At 38.4% G+C, this 21442-nt stretch overlaps 1 protein-coding gene across 4 annotated transcripts; it reads right to left on the bottom strand.

Moving 5' to 3' along the window:
* Positions 1 to 1681: 1681 nt before the first annotated feature.
* Positions 1682 to 20784, bottom strand: gdap1l1 (ganglioside induced differentiation associated protein 1-like 1). Of its 4 annotated transcripts, XM_062427470.1 has the most exons (7): positions 20583 to 20784; positions 18943 to 18951; positions 13232 to 13424; positions 8494 to 8667; positions 4157 to 4251; positions 2118 to 2232; positions 1682 to 2025 (listed from the first exon to the last, which is right to left on the bottom strand). In XM_062427470.1, exons 1-7 carry the CDS (start codon positions 20760 to 20762, stop codon positions 1682 to 1684), a joined length of 1110 nt encoding a protein of 369 aa, XP_062283454.1. In that variant the 5' UTR covers positions 20763 to 20784. The 4 variants fall into 4 exon arrangements, with proteins under 4 accessions (XP_062283454.1, XP_062283455.1, XP_062283456.1 ...); XM_062427471.1 differs by lacking the exon at positions 18943 to 18951; XM_062427472.1 differs by lacking the exons at positions 8494 to 8667; positions 18943 to 18951.
* Between the last annotated feature and the right edge of the window lie 658 nt (positions 20785 to 21442).

The following is a 21442-nucleotide window of genomic DNA, read 5'->3' as shown; positions in this document are numbered from 1 at the left end:
TCTGGACTGACACACTGACTCATACTGCCAGCGTGGCCATCTGGATTAAAAAATATTTCAATTGCTGCATGAAAATAAATATTTGTTTTACACATTTCCCTAATCCAAACAAAGATGGTAGCCAGAAATGACTTCTCTTTGCTAAATTTGTATAATAGGAACCATATTGTACAGCTGTACGTGTGGCAAATAAAATACCTTTATCTTTAAAATTAAGAACTTTATCATCAGTGATATTGATAGGAATATACTGATGTTTCTTTGCCATATTTCATGTTTTCATACACAATAACATGTTTGTATTTTGGGGTTAGTTTTGCATAAAAGGCCAGGTCATTATGTTTGGCAGAGAAAGTCAATGCATTGGCAGATTACTAAACTGGCTTCATATGAAAAGGTTTCTTTTGTCCTCGATTGGTAGATTAGACAAGCGATGCATGAAATGGGGAATTTAAAGATGCAGAATATCTATAATCTGCTTCTGGTGATACCAAGGATTATATTTCATATCACACACACATATATATATATATATATATATACTCTTCTGTTCTCTTGGTTTTCTGATTTATTGAATGTTATTTTTGGTGTTGTATTGTAGCGTCTGGTTATTGTAATGTAATGCTGTGATGCTTACCTGTGTGTGTGTGTGTGTAAGCACAGCACTATGAAAAATATTTAAAATTGTGCAGCCGACTGAATATTTTTACATCCAGATGTTTGGAAATCTTTGAGGAATCTGGAAATACTTTCAGAATACATGACAGTACATTTAATTAAACGATATCCTGAGTTTTTCAAAAACTGGGGTGTATATATTATATATTTATAATAAAATTGAGTGCTTTGCATTGTGACTCAAATGTAACAGTAAACATGATATGAGGCACAAACTGGGGCTAAGAAACAGCTAGCACATCTGCAGCTAAGGCTCCACTAAAACCACAATTTGTTGCAGATTTAAAAAAGGTGATGTAGCATGTTTATTATTATTCTCTAGAAGTGCTGGTAGAGCCAGGCTAGCTCCAGTCTTTATGCTAGGCTACAGCTAAACTGGCTGTAGCTTCATATTTAACAGACATGTGAGTAATATCGAAAAACTCATCGAAGTCTCAACAAGAAAGCAATTTCTGAAAAATGTCAAACTATTCCTTTAAAGTTTGCCTCCATCCTTCATTTCATCTGGCAGTTTCTGGCAGCACAGCAATTATCAGAAAAGTGTTTGTCATGAACGTTTTCCTGCGGTTTTAATACTTAAAACCTCAGGCTGATGGAGGAGTGAAGAGCAGAATGAATAATGATGATAATAGTGGCATGCGAAGGTTTGTGTTACTGTGTTTAAACATTTTTGTCTGGGTTTTTTTTCTACTTTTGAAGTTTTAAGTTTTCAGTACAAGTGGACCTGATGCATGCCTCCAACAAGAGTTAAACAAGGACTTACAGGCACACAAGAGCTGCAAGTTGCCAGAAATTAAACTCGATGAAGGCCTTTGATTACCAGAAAATGTGCTGTCAAGAATTTCTTATTATGGAATGTTTTAATATTTCTTTGTTCACCCAGGTAAGTAATAGTGTTCTCTATATAGATTCATTATGTTTTCCTGCAGTCATAAAACATTACAGAAAAAGTTGAAACATCACACAAATACACAGACATTTAACACAACAATAAGGGCATTCACTACATGTATTTCTTTTTTAAATACCAGTAGGCAAAGTAGCCCATTCCTCCCAGGGAGCCCATGAGAAAAGAGGCCCCGAAGAAGGACGGAGGCTTCTTTTTTACCATCCGGAAGGCGTTGGGTAGGACCGCGGACAGGAGGGTCGTGTGGATGTCGCCCAAGACCTTGCGGAAAGCGTAGCGTTTTTGCACGCGCACAAAAAAGGACTGCAGGTTGGATCGGCTGCCGTCCTCCCAGTATTTCTTAGAAAGTCCCAAGAACTTGAGCCTGTGCAACAAGGCTCCGAGGCAGATATCAGCTAGTGTAAATTCAGGTCCACATAGCCACAACTCACACTTTTGACCTGAAAGGAAGAAAAATAAATACAAATTTAACATATTTATGCAACATATTTTGGTGGTGTTATGATAGCAGATAATAATCATTTGGACAAACCTTGATACTCTAGTTTCCTTTTCTCCAGTTCAGCCTCCACTTGATCTAAAACCATGGCTAACTCCCCCAGAATTTTCTTCAGGTAGTTCACATTATCGTGGTCCAAGATTTTTGCCTGCCAATCGTAAAACAAACACCTTTCATCTCAACAGTCACTATGCAGCGCTGTGAAGTAAAAACATGATTTTAAACTGACAGTGCATTTTACTCCAGGCGCTGTAAGGAAAGACATTTGTAGCTGTCACCGATACGTTAATAAAACATAACCCCTAGTACTTGCACGTCAAGTCTTTTTTAGATATTCTGATACAATATTAGATAAAAACAGGAAAACAAGACTGAGAGTCTGCAGCTGTGCTAACATGCTGATGATGAGCTAGCATTTTAGCATGCTAACTGGCTGCAGGTTTTACATTATCAATTAATCTGTTGATTATTTTCTCAGTTAATCATTTTGTAATAAAAACATAATGAAAAGTAGCCATTATAGTATCTTGGCGCTCATTGTGACATCTTTAAAAGTACTGTTTTGTCTGATGAAGCGTCCAAAAAAACCCAAATATTCAGTTTATTATTATGCACAACATGACAGAAAAAAAGCATCAAATCCTCATATTTCAGAAGCCGCAAACAGACCGTTTTTTTTGGGCATTTTTGCTTAAAAAGCTTTTTACTTTATTGTCTGAGTTTCTTGATTACTAAAATAGTTTCCTATTCCTATTTCCTCTCCCAGATTTCATACCAATCCATCCGATGGTTGTGGTCATGTTTCAATCTGATCCCTGCTTCATGTTTTTAAAACACTGGTGAAACAGCTACTTGTTTTTCCAGCTTTGTGATCATGTATAATATGTTTTTTTTGGTTGTTGTTGTTTTGTTTTTTGACGTTTCACTTCCTACTCTTAACAGAATCCAACAGGTTTTTTTAACAGATGAAAACAAGGTTAGTACATCTGGACGTTTTCTCCAGGGAACACGAGCTGTATTTAGGTCAAAGGTACCAGTGTTACAGGCTTTGCATGCTGCAGAATGTTTTTCAGCTCTCCAGTGGTGTGATTAGAGGAAAAACTGCTAAAGGGCTTTTAATGATGAAATTTCTCCCAGCTGCAGCCTTGCAATGTAATAACCATGCAGGTCCAACATCATTTGGAAAAAGAAACATTATCTGTCAGAGAGCCAGTGTAAGTTCGACTTGGGATTGTCCATCACAAAATATTAAGGAGTAAACAAAGCTGTCCACATAATATCTCCATTACATTTCTTTGCTCCTACACACAGTTAAAGGGTCTGAAATATTTTAAAGTGTAAACTAATGATATTTTAAGGGATCTATATTCAGTATTTAGGTATTCAATAGCTTTACTCCAGATGTGGGCTGGATTAAAGAATAAAGTAATGGACTTTAATATAGTTAGGAATCTTAATGCCATTTCTATGTGGATTAAGGGGTAAAAAAAACTCCCTTACAAACTGTTAAATTTACAAAATAGCATGACAGCCATTAGCTGAAAAATCAAGGCCCTTTTAAGACATAAACCTAATTTAATTTGGTCAGTTTCTGTTTTTTTTTACTTAAATGGCCTTAAAGCCACTCTGTTGAGTTTTCTTATACCTTCATTATTACTCACTGAAACACACTGTATGTCTCCTCGAGGTCTAACAAACCTGTTGAATGCATTTCCTTCCTTTGCAAAGCCACATTTACAGTATTTTAAAATCCTGCAGTATACATCCATGTGCACTAGCTTGCATTCTTCTTCTTCGCTGCATTTCTTGGCACATTACAGAATCATTAGTATTATGCTCAAGTGTAAAAAAAACACCTCCATAGTGCTACTAGTGCTCACAAATCTTTAAAACATGCAGAAAAGTATTAAAACGCCTTAATAATTACAATCCATGAATTATTCCCATTAAAATAACTTGAGTCCACTTGTTAATGGATAATATACTGAATTTTATAATATAAGGGTTTCAGTTCCATAGTGGCTGTCTCTCCCTTATGCACAACATTTCAAAAACTTTAATACAAAACTCACCATGAGCTTCTTCTGCTTAGACAGATATGGTTCTGTCAGCTGTGGCTCCTCATGGTCCAGCTTCATCAGCTCCGTCGCAGCGTTGGCCAAGTGTCCTGCAGTTACACACACACACACACACACACACACACACACACACACACACACACACACAATTAACATAGCAAACAAATAGTGTCTTTATCTACAGCTCGGGTGAGGAAAGTTTCAGTGTGACAAATCTGATACTTGAACCAATGTAAATAATGTAGCTTTGTGTGCATGTGTCAGATGTAAATTGTAGATATTACAGTAGATTATTAGACATTTCCTGCACTTCCCATCCACTGTGGTTTCTGGCATATTTTGCACAGAACAGACACTCAAGGGACCAGACTGTTTAATAATCATCCGAGGAGTTATCAGCTTATTCTCATCTGTGCTCCATTCACAGTCCCTCGAGGGCAGAGTGAGACATCTACAGTATGATGTAAGCTGTGGCCTATAATGTACAAATGCTTCACTGAGGCCCATATTGTCAAAGGATTTGAGTCTGGTGATATTCTATATTTCTCGTATTGTCAACAAACTAATGAAAAGACTCAAACCAACAATGTTGATCCTATTAAGAGCCTATTATATAACAAGTATTTTCTGTGTATCCAAAGCTTGACATATTGTTTTCCTCTGTGCCACAAAGCTCCATTATTGTCTAAAAAGTACTGCATCTTCATCAACGAGCCACTGTTCCTTCATTATGATGGAAATGGGAACAGAATTTGGGTTATTTAGATGATCCCACATACACCATCCTGCTGTTGTATCTACTAATGAACCAAATCTACAGCTCAGAGTAGTCATTATAAAATACACTTTTTACTCCTGTTTGAGTAACGTACAGTGTCTAGCTGGTTTAGGAAATTACTTAAAATCAAAAGTGTATGTTAAAGATCGGCTTACAAAGATTTACAGCTTCAGTAGAAACCAATAGGCACAGACAGGATGTGGAGAAAGTAATAAGAGAAGGACTAACACATTGTTGGTTTTGGTCTTTTCATTGTATTTGTTGATGACAGTAAAAATATCACCAGCTTTTTCCTTTAAAAGGTAAAAAAATCCACCATCCACTCAGACATTTTACAGTCTAGATTGTGATTGAAACACATTGACAGTCTTAAGTGTAGCTACACTGAAAATATGTGTCAAGAATTGTGCTATTAATCTACTGAAATATGAATGACAAGAAACAGTCATATCTCCTGCAGTATTGTGACTTCTTATAACCTCTACACTATTTGTATCACAGCTTTCATCTAATTACTCTATTCGAACGCCTACCATTTATTTATACACTGGCACCTTTTATCTATTTAAAATTCATTATTTATAGGGGAGGTTTTCTGTCTTAATCTATATTGTTTATCTTATTGTATATAATTACTTCTGCCTGTCTCATCCTAAACATTTCACTGTATTATTATACCCAGGCATATTAAACGGTTTTAATATTGTGAACTATCCCTTTAAGTTTGTAGCATAATCATCCAAGACTGTTTTTAAGTACTGACTTGACATAAAAAACAAATTAGTGGATAATTACACATGAAAATCACTGATGCATTTGTTTTTTATTTAATACTTCATCGGGTTGATTGTATAGATACAACACGGGATGAACAGGATAATTAATTCTGCTGCAGAATTTCACCTAATCCAGCCATTTGATTTACATGGCGAGGCCAATACCTGATGGAAAGAGCACCGCAGGGATATATAACCTGGCAGCACTACACTATGCTGTGTTAAGGGGTTTTGGTATTGAGTAGCGTCAAATTACACTGTATGCTAATCACACAGTGCACATAAAAACAGGGATTTGTTTGCCGATGATGTGGAAAATGCTGTAAGGGAGATGAATAGCTTTGCATTCATAATGCCGGTCGTTTGTTGCTGCTCTGGGAGACTAGTTGGTCCCAAAGTTGAAGCTCGTTCACACAGAGTGCTTGTAAATGTCCAGAATAATGAAAAGAGTTAACAACACTAATAATCTCTTTATATAGTGTTTCAAAAACACGAATACACACAGAAAAAAAGGCAAAAACTAAAATAGCATCTACTTTTTATGTTGTCAACACATTCTGCACATACATTTAATACTTTATATATTTATCATTTTCTGTTGCCAAGAAACAGTTTCTTTAAGTGATGAGAATATAACCTTTGAAATGCACACATCCTAACACACCACACACATACCTGACATGCATCTACTCTGAACATCAAATGTGTGAGAACATGCGCTGTGAAATGTAGCAGAACACTGTCACATGGAGTCACTCATGCATCAATGCACGATACAGTTTGATTCTCTGAACACAAGCCTGTGTGTGTTATACACAGCTGAGTGGATTCAGTAGCCTACATTTGCACTCCAGTCTGTGTCTGGTCATTCAGAGGTTCAGTTTTACAGGAGCTAGACAATGTTACAACTTTTTAGGGACAATGATAAAGTAAGACTCCAAATTGGCGTTTCTAGTGAGTCAATGAGCAACAGCCTTATCATTTTCTCTCTTGTCAGTATAATGCTGACAGATACTATAAAACACATGCCTACAGTTTTGCCTGTTGCTAAATTAGTTCCCTTGTTTGCCACGAAGCTAGCTAATGTCACGGCAGTAGAGTTATATAAGAGATATCTAATGAGTTGTTACACTCCTTCTGCCTGACCTGACATAATGGTAAATATAGCTGCAATCTGCACTTTATATGTTAATTACATTCAGTAACCTGGAAACACGTCTGATTTACACCAGAGAAATTATACCTGTAGTTTATCTGAAAAGTTTAAAGCTATAACTGATCATCACAGAACAGAAAAACTAGCTAGAACTGGTAATAATAGAGGGATTATTAGGCCAACAGAAAAATACATCATATATAAATAATAATTAACAATAATAATGATAATAATTTTACTGTTGAAGTTGCTTTTATGCTTTTGACAATGAAACAAGTTTATTTTTCAACTGCATAATGTCCTTATAAGTACATACATGTACATATTGTGTTTAGACGATCATTTTTAAATCCTCAAATGTTGAAATCAGCGGTCAGGCTCTGCTCCATACTTTCCAAGACCTCATTACTCATTTTAAAATCTAAAGATATTTAAATATGAGAATATTTTGATTGTAGATGCATCACATGAACCTTTTATTTGTCTTATACACAGATCATCCATAGACATGACATCGCTTTTCACCTTATGCAGACGATACCCTGTTGTATCTCATTGTTAGATCCAGTGATGTCGGTATGTTTATTTCTCTTTATAGGATTGTCTTTGTCTAAAAATGTTCTAAAACTGAACTGCAGAGAAATTAAATTCTAGTTATTGGGTCTGAGCACATCACAAGACAAGTTGCAAGAAGTCTTGGTGTTTTGTTTGACGGTTATTTACATTTTGAGCAGTGTTTGAAATATTTCTAGAAACACAGTCTTGTTTATATTTCATCTGTTCACATCTTGATTATTCTAACAGTCTTTATACTTATTATACCACAAAAACAATATATTGATCGACTTCCTTGACTGTACAGAATTGACCTGACAGGCTTTTAACCAGGGCTGGGAGGAATAACCACATCACACCAGTCTCCTCACATTGGTTCCCAGTATGTTTAGAATTGTCTTTCAGATCTTATTGATTACTTTTATGGCTCTTTGTGGCCTTTACTACTGTATATGTAGCCTGAGTTCCTCGATCGTCCTGGCTTAAAATTTTGTAATCAGTTTGTAATCAGGGCCTGGAGGCTCTGGAACAATCTGCCTGAGGAAATTATCTTTTAAAGGAATATTTCAACAAGTTGGGAAATGCACTAATTAGATTTCTTGCAGAGAGTTAGATATGAGCATCGATACCATTCTCACATATAAAGCTACAGCCAGCAGCCGGTTAACTCAGCTTAGCATAGAAACAGGAAACAGCACAAGCATATATTTTATATCTCATTTGTTTGATATGTCCACAAACCAAAGTGTGAAAATAACAAGATACTATTATTGGGGAGCTTGTACTGATTTTAAATTTTTAATTTTTGGCTTTACTTTAATCTCTTTTAAATCTTAAAAGGAATTTGTTTTGCCCATTTTATTATCAAATTAAATGAATTTTATAATAATTAAGATTCAATACTTGATATTATACTTTTTCATTTTAATTTGCTGCTTTTAAGAGGTGCTCTATAAACAAAGATTATTTTTGCAAATATTTATAACATCCACTCTATTCCACTTGTAATTAATGCAGAATTATGCACAATCATGTCCACACAATGCAGTGAGCTGGCTTCACTTACTACGTATTTCTGCGGTGGCGTACTTTGGGATCATAGAGTCAGTGGTGAGTTCTGGATGGAGGATGCAGCCGTGTGTGTAAGCGTCCATGGGCAGACCGTCCAGTAGTTGGCGGTACTGCTGCACTCGTTCGTGGAGAGGCGAGTCTGCATCAGGAATCAGCTGAGCCACCGTTTCTGCAGGCGAGACGCCGATGTGAAAAACACCCATACAGAGAAAGCATTTTTAAAATAGCTCACAACCCTGTTATGGCATGTTTCTCTGAGGACAAGCACAGGCACAGTGAAACAGTTACACGTATGCACAAGAAAATGTGTACAAAGTAGTAAAAAGAATCTAGGGAACAATTGCGCACTTCGTATATTTTATTACTTCATCATTTCCCAGAGCACCTGAGGTTTCTAAGCAACCATCATAAAGCTTTATGCTACACAACCCCAAAATAATACAATACTCCCTTAAGCTGTCAAAGAGACACAGCATGGTAACCTAGTAACAGATGACACCCCTCACTCTCTGAAACACACCATTGGTCACATTTCACAAAGCCTGACATTTAACAATACTGAAGCGAACGGAAAAATGTCTCCTAGGAACTAAAAAGCTCTAAGAAATTATGCAGAGTGGGAAAAGTAGCGAGGCTTGAGCTGAACCAACACTGTGTAACCCCATGAGATTAAATTCAAGGACAATCCAGATGATAAAAAACACAATAATATGCACAGTGAGAGGAGGCCAGAATATCATAAAACAGGTTAATTAGGCAACACTGATATCTCATTACAACAGTCCCCTACTGGCCTGCTCTGTTCTATTTATCTGCTGTTGCTCAACTTAAAGGAATAGTTTGATATTTTGGGAAATACATTAATTTGCTTTCTTTCTAAGAGTTCAAATCTGTCTGTTTAAAATGAGTTTACAGTTGGTTAGCATAGCTTAGCATAAAGACAGGAAAGCTAGCCTGGCTCCGTCCAAAATCACCTCTAAAACTCACTAATTAACAGATTAAGTGTAACCCACAGACTGTGTATAAAGATGGATATAGCCAGGTGTGATGTCACCCGTTGGTTTGCCTCGCAGTCAGTTTGAAGTCCAGAGTTGCAGCTTATGTTCAACCCAATCTTTTCCATTTGGAGCCAGGACCTTCCAAATAAGGAGCGTGGTATGTTGCCTTTCACACTTTGGAAACATGCCCCGCTACTTCAGCCCGAGGCAAAGGGAACACCATGCGGTGCACATTTAGGCGTTAGCTACTTTAGTTAAAATGTGTTAACTTTAACTTTTTACACTACAAGTCACATTAACACACTGATGGCTGGGGATACCTCGCAGGGTGCCAACCTGCTCATCAGAGGGAAACTAACATTCACACACACATTCAGACACTATTGGGGCATCCATCAGGAGCAATTTGGGGTTAAGTATCTTGTCCAAGGAAACATCCTGAGCCACAGCTGCCCCATAGTTAGACTCTTTGTGAGTCCTGGAGCAGCAAGTGAGCCAGCTGTCAATCACAGCCGTCAATAAACGCCAAACACAGCAGACATCAAAGTTGCTATAAGTTTTCAAATCTCATTAATGAAGCAATTATTCCCAAAATGACCAGAAGCATACTTATAACAGGGCCTGAAGTTAGAGATTGGGACCATAACGACTCTTGACTTTATTTCAAGAAAAAACACTTTTTGGATTGGAGTCAATTGGAGCGAGTGCATAGTGGCCGCTGTTTGCGTTGCACTTTACATTGATCTACTTATTTATTTACTGCTACTGCTTGTCTCCCAGTCTAGATTCCCCATGCAAAAAGATCTGCGCTCTACACACACACACACACACCTTACTATTTGTGCAAATGTATGAAAATTACTAGAGCACAAAATAATATTAATTCAGTCTCACTGATTTGGTGCGACCCTTGTCCCTGCCTTTTTCTGCTGAGCCGCGTGAACTCTGGTCTGTATTTGGAGACGTTTGGACCTTTATACTCTCTGTTGATGAGTAGCATTGCACTGCGTGACTTCATAGCTGCCCTCTGTATTTGGTGGCACATCGGGTTGTAAACATGTTGTGTTGCTTCCCATACAGGGCCTCTGCCCTCTTGATTGATTCAGCTTTTGTCGGCCTTATCTTTAAAGTTTTTCTTGTGCCAAGTTTCAAAATGATGTCTCACACTTGAAGTTCAACACACCAGACTTTCACAGCAGAGAGTGCACACAACTCGGTTAAATAAATCTGAATTTGTTCGTCCAAGTCGGCTGAAAGAGACAAATATTCTGTTTTTTGCTTCTGCCATCATCAGAAAAAGTCTTATTTTTGTTGTTTCCTCTCCTCCAATTAACTATGTTTATTACTATTTCTATTCTATTTAAACTATGGGTAAAGCTCAAATAGTTGGAACTGATGACATTACATTTCATAGTGTTTGTACCTTATATGATTACATGTGACTAAACCTAATTGATTGATAAAAATAAAGCAAAACAGAAAGCTAACTAGCTATCCTATGTTTTCATTACCACTGTAGATCAGAGGGAGGGGCAGGAGGGGTATGATAGACCACGGCAATTGTGTGCACTCTCTTGCTGTCAAAAATAATGGTGTATTATGTGACTAATGAATTATTAATTTCACTATTATTTTAATTTAATTTAATTTAATTTTAACCACAGGCTGGCTTGCAATGGTTTGTCTTCATCTGGTCTTCAGCCTAAAGTCGTGATAGTAGCCACTTGGTCTATGAAAGCCACAGCGTCAGGCCAAGATACTGTGTGCCACATAACTCCCCCAAAAAACACATAACTTGACATTTTTACACTTAAATAGTTCTCCAGATAATTTCACAAAATGTTGAACTACTCCTTTAAAAAGCATTATTAGTGAAAGAGCAGGCTTTCACATTTTGCTGTACTAACTCTATAGTTAGCACTCAGCAGGTTAGCTACATGCTGTGCGGCTGGAAGAGACGGTATTCTGTATAATGATCTGCTGCTGAGAGTCAATACTAAGAAGAAACACTTTATAAGAACAAAACAGAAACAAAAGAAGAAGACGTTTATCTCTCCGCAGGGTCACAGCCAGCAAACACGGGACAGGCAGTGCTGACAAAACAGAGATAGCGTCTGTTGGCTGCTTGGGGACGTTTGGGCCAACAGTGAAGCTTGCGAAGGGTGGAGCTGCACCTGGCAGGAGTCCAGGAAGCTGAGTAATCAGTCCTAGGATTGGCATGCCGGTCTGGCCATGCCATGCAGCGGACCTCTAGGTGGTCTGCTGCAGCACTGTGGTGGAAATATCACAGCAGCACCCGAAGGGCATCCGTATAGATCAGCTTCTGACAGCTTTACACTTTCAGGATGAATGTGACCGAGCATAAGACCAACTGAGGCACCCGATTGTTGGATTTTCATCAGGCGACAAACAGCTTTCTGACTATAAAAGCCCTCCTCTCAACAACACTGTAAAGAAGCCTGAGTTGGCACCGTGCTGCTCTGCGCTGCTCTTTTCTTTTCTGAGACATCTGCACTTTACAGCCCAGCTGCAGCCCATGTTGCCAGCATTCATTAGGAATTTAAGCGCAGAGAAAAAGCATGTCTGTAACTCTTATCCCACAGATTGACATCTGGCTAAAAGCATGTCCGGTTTGAGGTCTGGTTTTAAAAACGAGTTCAACACGAAAAAAGAAATACACCTTCACTGAACTATTACAGTCTGGAAAACACTGAATAATAACTTAAGAGTAACTTGTTTCAAAATGTATTAACTTAAATGCATCACAGTGTAAATTGGCTCTAATAAATGGGTCTGAATGAGACTGAGACATCAAACACCAGGGTCCATTTCTGCCTTGTATCCTTTTATTATTGTGCAAGCAGTGAACCAGATCTTCTGCAACTGAAATCGAAGCTTTCAAGGATCGCTGCTCCAGACAAGTGACTGCAAACTAAACTAAATGATGAGGGGCTTCTTCAGTTATTGGCCAGCTCTTAATCTCCCTCAGGCATTTTGTGGTTTGAAGCTCCCAGGGCATTACATAACATCTACATAATGTCTCAGCTGATGATAATATAAGACACACCACCCACAGATACTATAACACAACACAGGCATTAGTGTATGCGTCTTAACGTTTCCTTCCTCTTGCACCGGGTGACATTTATGGCTGTTTAAGCCTCAATCTGAGTCATGTCACTGCGTCACAATGCACATTTCACATCTTGTATATTCTTCCATCTTCATCACATTTAAATAGCTGCCGACGTTGTTCTTTACTAATTTATTTTGTTGCTTGTTCATCATCCTAAATTTCGTCTCTTGTGTCGGTATCTGCGTCATGTTTGTTGACTGCCAACAATTTCCCCTGAGAGGTCATTCGAGTTTCACCTAATCCAATCAGAGGAGTTCATCTTGGTGACATTGGTGCAAAGACATTGTCGCAACAACTTACAAAAGTACACAAGTTTCACAGTACAGACTCGCACTCTGTACAAGGATGACAGATGGCCTCGAATGGCTTTGAATGATCTTTACCTCACATTTGCAGGCTTTGGAAAATAGCCTCATATTTCTTGAGCAAGAGCCCTATATTCCTAAAGGCCCCCAAAAAGCTTTGGCTCTGTGTCACTTAGTTTGGAGTAAATTAGAGAATGCCTGACTAAAACACAACACAAAAAACTAATATCAAAGGTTAAAATAAAACGAAAAAGCGATCATAATCATTAGATTGGATCCACATTATCACTGTACCTCCCACAAAGTTCTTCTCCATGTAATCTATAATCTGGTTGTAGTCGCTGATGATGGCGTCTCCGTGGAGAAAGACGGGCACTTCCTCGCCCAGGTTCAGCCTCATGAACCACGGCTCCTTGTGCTCCTGCAGCGGCATACTCACATCCCTCTCATCGCAGACGAGCCCCTTCTCGTTAATGACTAGACGTACCTGCAATTACAAGGACAAGATAATGCTTAATTCCTGAGGAGGTGGATGACACCGCATGCTACAGCTACCGACCAAAACTCTGTTACAGCGGTGTAACAGAATCGTCTGGGTGATGAAAGGGAAAGTTGAGACAATAGTTTATTGCAGATTGCATTATCTGCCTTTTTTTTCAAAACAAAACAACTCAAATCCACAAGAGGAAAGAAGCATTTGTCTTTCTAAACAAACTCACACCCTTTATATAATGATTTACAAAATATATATGTGAATAAATGTATTAAATATTGTGAACTGTTGCAGTAAAGAGGTTATCCAGACAGTAAAATACAACAAAAACAAGAGGAAAACTGATGAAGTGAAACAGAAACAAGACAAAGAGTTATTGCAATATTATCAAAAGCAAAGCAGGGTGGCTAATAGACATTCATGCCATAAAAGCATTATCATTTTTTAGTTGTATAGAATAAAAACGCTCAGCTGAACTGTTTGTGTGGTCTAGCAGAATAATGAGATGATGGTTTACAGCGTGCTAAAGTTTGAGCAAAAACAATGCAGGACAGTTAGGATACATCAGTAGCTGGATGAAGGATAAACCAAGATCCACAGAGAGCTATTAGTGGAAATAAGATTAATGGAGGAGACGACACTTGGGGTATCGAGTGCTACATCTGGCCGCTTAGGAGGAAGGGTAAAATGGGAGTTTTGCTCGGTGTGGCTAGACATGGTGTAATGAAATAAAACTGAATGACTTAGTAACCTAGACACAATAATTACAGCATTACCACAGGATCGGACAGCGGGAACAAATCTATGAATGCAGCCGCAATGTCAAAGAATAAAAAGCTTTTTACATCTCCATCAGTGTAACACTAAATCAGGGATTTCTCTATAAAACTGCCAAATGTTTGAGGTCCCAGTATTACACTGCTGAGGTGTCCCTTATTGGTGATGCCCACAATAACACAGTGGCTGCTGCAACACCAGAGATGGTTATATAATAATATTAGTCACTCCACAGTAATCATACCCAGTAGTTCGGCTGCTGGACGGTAAAAATAAACTCTCACTTATGCATACAAAGCGAGTTAAGATAAATGATATTACATTTGCTGTTAAAGTCAAATGGAAATCACATTCAGTCATCCCATTTTTCAGTCAACATAATGTGAACATATGTTTTCTAATGCGTCGTTAATAGTTTTTATTATTAAAAGGGAAGAAAAAAAGGTCTTATGGGAAATATTAGAAGTACACTTTATTTGTCTCGTCCAGGCCACAAGAGTGCGGGTGTTACACCGAAGGGAACAACACACAAAGTAGACATACTGCTGTAGCTACAAGTCATGGGCAGACAGTCAGTGCATTTAATATCCTGATTTTGATTCTTATTCTGGGAAACGGCGTTCCCATGAAACATAAGAAAACTGGTTATTTATATCCCTGCATCCATGAATACAAAATCCAGGTTTCTAATCATCTGCATTTGTGTCCTGATTTCTCCCCAAATCAGCAACTTTGTTCTGTACCAACAATGAAAGTGTTTAAGGTGTTTACATGCAACAGTATCCAGGTTTTTATCGGAGTACGCCTATTCAGGTTTCTCAAACCCAGTATAAGGCGTTTACTGTACATCATGTGTTGTTAACGAGGATTTGAAGAACAGGTTTGCTGTTTATTGTGCTGCAGCTGAGCAGCTTATTGGCTACCTTTCCTGCCAACCAGCATTAAGCTGTTTTAACCAGCTGTTTAGTTTTAGTCATATTTGAGTCGTCTGAATCTGAAAGTTTCATCATGACGATTTACAGGTTATAGTTAACAGGTTTAGTTAAAGTGTGCTGCATTATTTTATACATGTCTCTAGAATTACCAATTAATGTTGTTTATATGCACAGATTGCTCTACAAACTCATTATGGACTCCTGTAGGAAACGTCTATTGACCTGTTATTATGGGGAAGTATTAAGGTTTGAATGTGCAATACAGACACAGGTTTATTGTGATATGAAACATGTCTTTATAAAAGAGTCTCATATAAAAGAATATGGCCTTAATTTCAGTCAATAATAAAGCATCAACAATCAGCTTTAGGCCTCCTCTACCTAGATAATCACATATACTCTACTGTCTCCATCAAGTCCTCATCTTCAGCCATTGTGAACGTTAATCCCGTGACCCAATCCTTTTAGCTATGCCCTCCTCCTTGATACGTTGTTCTTTACACTTTTATACTTAGGAGCATTTAGAGGAGCTGCTGAAATGTTCTGCCACTTTGTTTGCACTCAGTGGTCCGTCCTTGTCATCAGAATCTGTGAGGTTGAATAAGGGGAAAAACCAAGTTGTAAATTTTCTGTCTCCCGCTCCATAACCTCCTCTCCCCTCAGAGAGGAGGTTATGGAGCACATCAGTAAACATTTCTTCAGATGTGTCTTCTTCTGTTTGTTACATATTTGTTTCAATTTGAGGACATCTTTAACGTGTTAATCCATATTTTAATTTAAAATCTAAGATTAGCAACTCTGGGTCATTCGCTTATTTAATCAGTACAGGACAGCAGTGGTTTATTTAGGATTGTATTACAAGTTTAGCAAAAGCGCATCAACTCGGGTTAGCTGATAAAATATCGTTAGCTTGAAAAATACATTTAAGTATGCTTACTGTTGCACGAATTTCGGGATGACTCATCTGCAAATGTCACTTAAAGCTTTTCGTGTTTTTACTAGTGATTGCTCCACATGGTTTACAAGGGCTCTTGATGCAAATTAGGAAATGTATCCTTACGTCTGATCTCTTCCCAACTCTCTCCCTAACATTTTCATCTCATTTTATATGTTGTTTTGTCCGTTTTTGTCAACATAATTCATTTATATTTCGCTATTGTCTTTTTTTCGTCAGTGAAAAAACGTCGGCCAGAACTATAACGAACACTATTTGTCACCAGAATTAACACTGCAGTCATTTGTTTCTTCGTTCGGTGGCTCGTTCAACAGCTAAAGTGCAGGACCAGATGTGTGTTCATGTTTCTAAGTTAGATAAAGAGGAGACTTTAGCAGGAATGCTAACGTAGGTTGTTCAGAATCTGTGGCTCTTGTGTTGTGTATCAGGATGCAATCAGGCTCAGTGTGACCGTCTATGATAGGACGTCATCTTATCTCTCGCTCTAAGTTCTACATAGACAGATAACTATCAGTATTATTTATTTCAGACAGTTTTATGTCTAATAAATGTAAAACTAGGGGCACCATCATGAAACCAAAGAATTAAAATATACATTTCTTCCAATTGGTTTCTGATTTGACGAGCAATTTATAGAGCAGATGTTTATGTATGCTGTGGTAGACAAAAAATAAATAAATCTAATTTCAAGACTTAAATACCTTCTTCTTTACTTTGGAAATCACATGAAGCTGATCCTTAAATGACTGACCAGTTACTTACTGGTATCAGGACACACTGCACGCCACACAGATAGAAACCAGTGCAGTGTTACAGTCTCAGAGAAGGTCTCCTGAAGGTGTAAATCTCCAACCTGCAGGCCTTCAGGTTGCCAGTGCTGTATTGATCTGTGAAGCTGGCCACTAAATGTGCTGTTACTCCAGGGTATCAAGCTCCATCTGTCTCTATCTCTATCATATTTGCTGTGCTCACAATACATCTCTCATGTGAGGTAGATGAATATACAGTATGGCCCACTTCAGGCCATGGGAGGATAGTTACAGTATCAGTTAGTCATGAAGTGGTTATAAATACAGGAGAAATTCAATGCCACAGATTCCCTCTTCCCTCACAAACCTGCTGATGCGTACACAGACTTGTAAATAATCCCCTGAACATCTGATGACAACAGTGTCTTCACAGGGATAACGGTTGATGATCTGTCGGAGACGTGACTCCTTTGTAACTCTGTTTTTGTCTTTTTACAGAAAGAAAAATAGTCTTGCCAGTCACGAAAGATCCACTAAATATAAAATGTGTCTTTCAAGGTGCTGGGGAGAGATTCTGACCAATCACGAATCACACTGAACAGAATTTGTGTTATATTAAGGCAAAAAAAGAAAAAAATATTCAGTCCAGTTCTGATGGAGTGGACAACCTTGTGCTCGGCCTTTTAATCTCTTAAAAGCAACAAAATGAAATTTAAAGCGTGCATCAGTTTGCATAACAACAAACGACATGCACCGTCGTATAAATAAATATAATTAGGTTTTTTACTGATATATATGTGTGTTGCTCAATAGATACATAGCCAATAATCTGTTCATTGACAGCACAGTCACACATGATTGTGAAATCACTACAGCTACTAAAGCTCAAGGACTGAGGTGATAATCGTGACAGCGCGCCAGGTGTTTACCTATGCTGAGTGTCAACCAGCTCAATCAGCCACTCAGACTCAGTGGCTGTAAGCCAACATCCAGCCTTAATACTGATATAGCAGGTGAGGTGGAGAAAGAGCATCCACTCAAGGTTGTTTCGTCCACAGTGGGAAGGGAATAAACGGAGATACCCAGGTAAAGCTGTTTTAATTACATGCTGGGCAATATGCAGAGAGGTAGATTTAAATCATAAGAGTGTAATCCAAGAGTCCTGACCCAAAAGACGAAGCACCAAATGTCATTTTATAACAGTGAATGTCCATTTTTTAAAAGGGAGACTCCACCAATTTAGTACTGTATTTCCATAAATTTGGGGAAATTATAAACAGCTGAAAAGAAGAAGGAAATATTCTCATTTTTTAGTCACTAATACATAAAAGAACCCCACTAAAGCTTGATTGTGTCTTTTCTAGTAAGGACCTGAGGTGTCCTGACTTTAAGTTTCTTTCCAAAAGTAAAACAACTAATTCAAAATCCCATTAAAATAGAGATGGCAGTGGCTCAGGAGATAGAGTGGGTTGTCCACTTATTACAGGGAGGGTTAGTAGTTTATTTCATATTTCTGTTTTTTTAGTGGCCTTAAACAAAATCATTTTCCTGAGTCTGACAACATCGTAGGTTAAATGTCTCGACAGATTAAACGGGTAACATAATATCTGTGGTTAGTTCAGACACATCTGTAATCATCTGCAATCAGTGGGACAAAGAGTAAACAGTGTAGAAGTGTTTAGACAGCAGAGATTAACGGCTATAAAGTTTAAAATAATTACATCAGTGGGTTGCAACAAGTCCTCTGAATTCTAAACCGGACCACTTTGTCAATTTTGGCGACTGAATTTATAACTTATAGTGTTGTTTTTCGTTGAAGGAAAGGCTTGAAGATTATGTAGGTGAGTTTTATAGATAAGGACAAAAGTAAGTGACAATGACAGCTGTAGTTTTCTGTGTGCTCACAAAGTAATTGTTCTTAAATTTTGTTAAAACCTCTAAGTTTCTAATACCAATTGTGGTAGTTGTCTTAGAATAAATTAAACCACACTTTTTTCAGAAAGACCAATTAAAGAAAGAAGAAATACTGAATAAGAAGATGCATGTTGTTAGAGAAGCTAGTGGATCAGACACTAGACTGGAAGTGTAATAATGACTTTTATTCTCTAGTATGCCACATTCACACTATGTCAGATTGGATGTGAATTCCCGGACAACTCAGGAAGCTTGTATAAGAACTGAGTTGGTCGTATGAGAGTTTAAAGTACTGTGAACAGACACAATGACACTATATCCATTAAATGTTGGTTTAATTACACTGAACGATGGACTTTAGCTGACGTGAAGCACCAATGTTTGTTTGGTTTTCATGCACTTTTGTAATATTAAGTGCCAAATCGGATATATCAGAGCTTCCAGAAAAATCCCACTTTCATAAATGTAATTACCTATAACAGGTTGATGTGAATAGAGCTGCAGCCAACGATTATTTTTTTTATTATCTGTCAGTTACTTTCTTGATTACTCAATTAGTCGTCTAGGTTATAAAATGTCAAGAATGTGGATAAATGTGTTTCCCGAAGCCAAAGATGCAATCTTGTTTTGTCCTGACCAACAGCCCATTAACCAAAGATTAATGATCTATCATAGAAGATTAAAGAAAGAAGAAATGATCCACATTTAACATCTGGAACATCACGATTTTGTATTTTGTCTTGAATAGTAACTAGATTATTGATTAGCCTAATTATTGCTCGATCTATTCAATGAGAATTAAAATAGTCAGAGACTAAATGATTATCGTTGCAGCTCTAGATGTGAACGCTATGTACAAGACAAAAACTCCAATATGTCATGAACGCTGGTTAAAAAAAGAAGAAAGAAAACCTTTCAAACTTCAAACTGGTTTTCTGAAATTTCAAAACTTCAGCCTCCAGGTCAAGACTGCGTTAACCCTGGTGACATCACTGTGACATCACAGGGGTCCCAGACTGGACTGAGCTCCTCCAGAGCCACAAAAGACATTACACATCAAACCATGACCAGAAAAATGTATCTTAATGTGTAAAAAATTGGCGGAGTGGCCCTTTAATATCAGGTTATTTGAGAAGTAAAGCCCTGTTGATCATACATACCAACACACAAAGCCTTCCTGTAGCTTCATGCTGAGTTTTGAATGTCTTATCCAAAAAAAGACAGCATTTTGATCATCTTCCTTTCACGATCAGTTAAAGAGAAAGGTAACAGGTCACTGTCTGCAAAGGTAATGTAAAGGCAGACTTAAAGAAGCCACAGATAGATATATATATATATAACATATGATATGATTCAGCTGCAGAAGGGGGGGAAGGTGGCCTTTGGTTTGTTTTGCACATCATTTTCAATCAATTATTCAGGTTGTCATGTGTCAGAGAACAGAGGTTATAAATGCATCCACTGGCTTTAAGGCGACAAAAAATGAAATAATAAAATGTGTAATTCAATGTGTCAATTAATAGGTGGAAGCTGATGAGATATGACGGCTGATTTATGCAGAATAATGACCACCGATCCAGCTATATGTCGAGTACACGAGCACCATGCTGCAGCGCTTTGCCAAACCTCTCAAATGGGAGGTCTGCCCAGCTGCAGGATCGTATTCATATTCCGGAGGTATGTGTGCATGCACAGAGGAAAAAAACATGCTTTGATCACAACAAACACACACATACACACGCTGGAGCAGCATATCATACAAGAGACGTGGAGCCACCTCCATTTTCAAGCTCCTGCTCTTTTTTTCTCTCTCTCTCTTTACCTTTTGGGAGGTGAAAGACTGCGTCCAGTGATACAAAACGAGCCTGTCTTTGCTGAAGGGTTTGGGCTCTGCCGTCGGTTCTTCGCACTCCTCCCCGTCTGTGATTTTGCCGTCTTCATCCATGGCTGAGATGGGCCACCAGCTACAGTTGGTGGGGGTAACATGGTTGGAAGACGCCATGACAGAGCGTTTTGTGCGTGTGGAGGAGAGGAGCGAGGAGGGAGAGGGAAGAGGAGAGAGGGAGAGAGAGTGAGAGGGGGAGAGAGACACACAGAGAAAGAGAGAGAGAGAGAGAGAGAGAGAGAGAGAGAGAGAGAGAGAGAGAGAGAGAGAGCGTTTCAGCAGCCTGAGCTGAGCATCCGTCGCTTTCGGACAGCTCCGGTGCTGAAATCAGCTTCTCCTCTGGATTCAAAACACTGTGGGACGGAAAGCGCGCACACACACACACACACACACGCACACACACACACACACACACACACACACACACACACACACACAGTTTAAATACATATGCAAACGGCCACTTACTCGAGCATGCTGGCTGCACTTATAGTTAAATAAATGTGTAACCGTATTACATCACATGATGGGCCACGCACAAACATGCGCGGTGGAAATCCGCGCAGGGAGCCCTTCAGTGGAAGGTCAAGCGGCTGTCTGTAAGGACATGGAGGCTGGAGACTGCCAGGGCTCTGCTCATATACAGGTGGGAAAGAAAGAGGGTCATTAATAAAGACTTTAAAGACCTCCTTCACTCAAAAATATGGTTGCTTTTTTTCTTCTTTTCTGGCTCCTACAGTTTAATGTTTGAGCTTCACTCTGCAGACTGATGCACGTGCAGAGTTTGACACTGACAA

The sequence above is a fragment of the Scomber scombrus genome, chromosome 10 (assembly GCF_963691925.1).
Source record: "Scomber scombrus chromosome 10, fScoSco1.1, whole genome shotgun sequence".
In the NCBI taxonomy this organism is placed as follows: domain Eukaryota; kingdom Metazoa; phylum Chordata; class Actinopteri; order Scombriformes; family Scombridae; genus Scomber; species Scomber scombrus.
The sequence above is the reverse complement of the archived record's forward strand: the minus strand, read 5'-3'. Positions and strand labels throughout refer to the sequence as shown.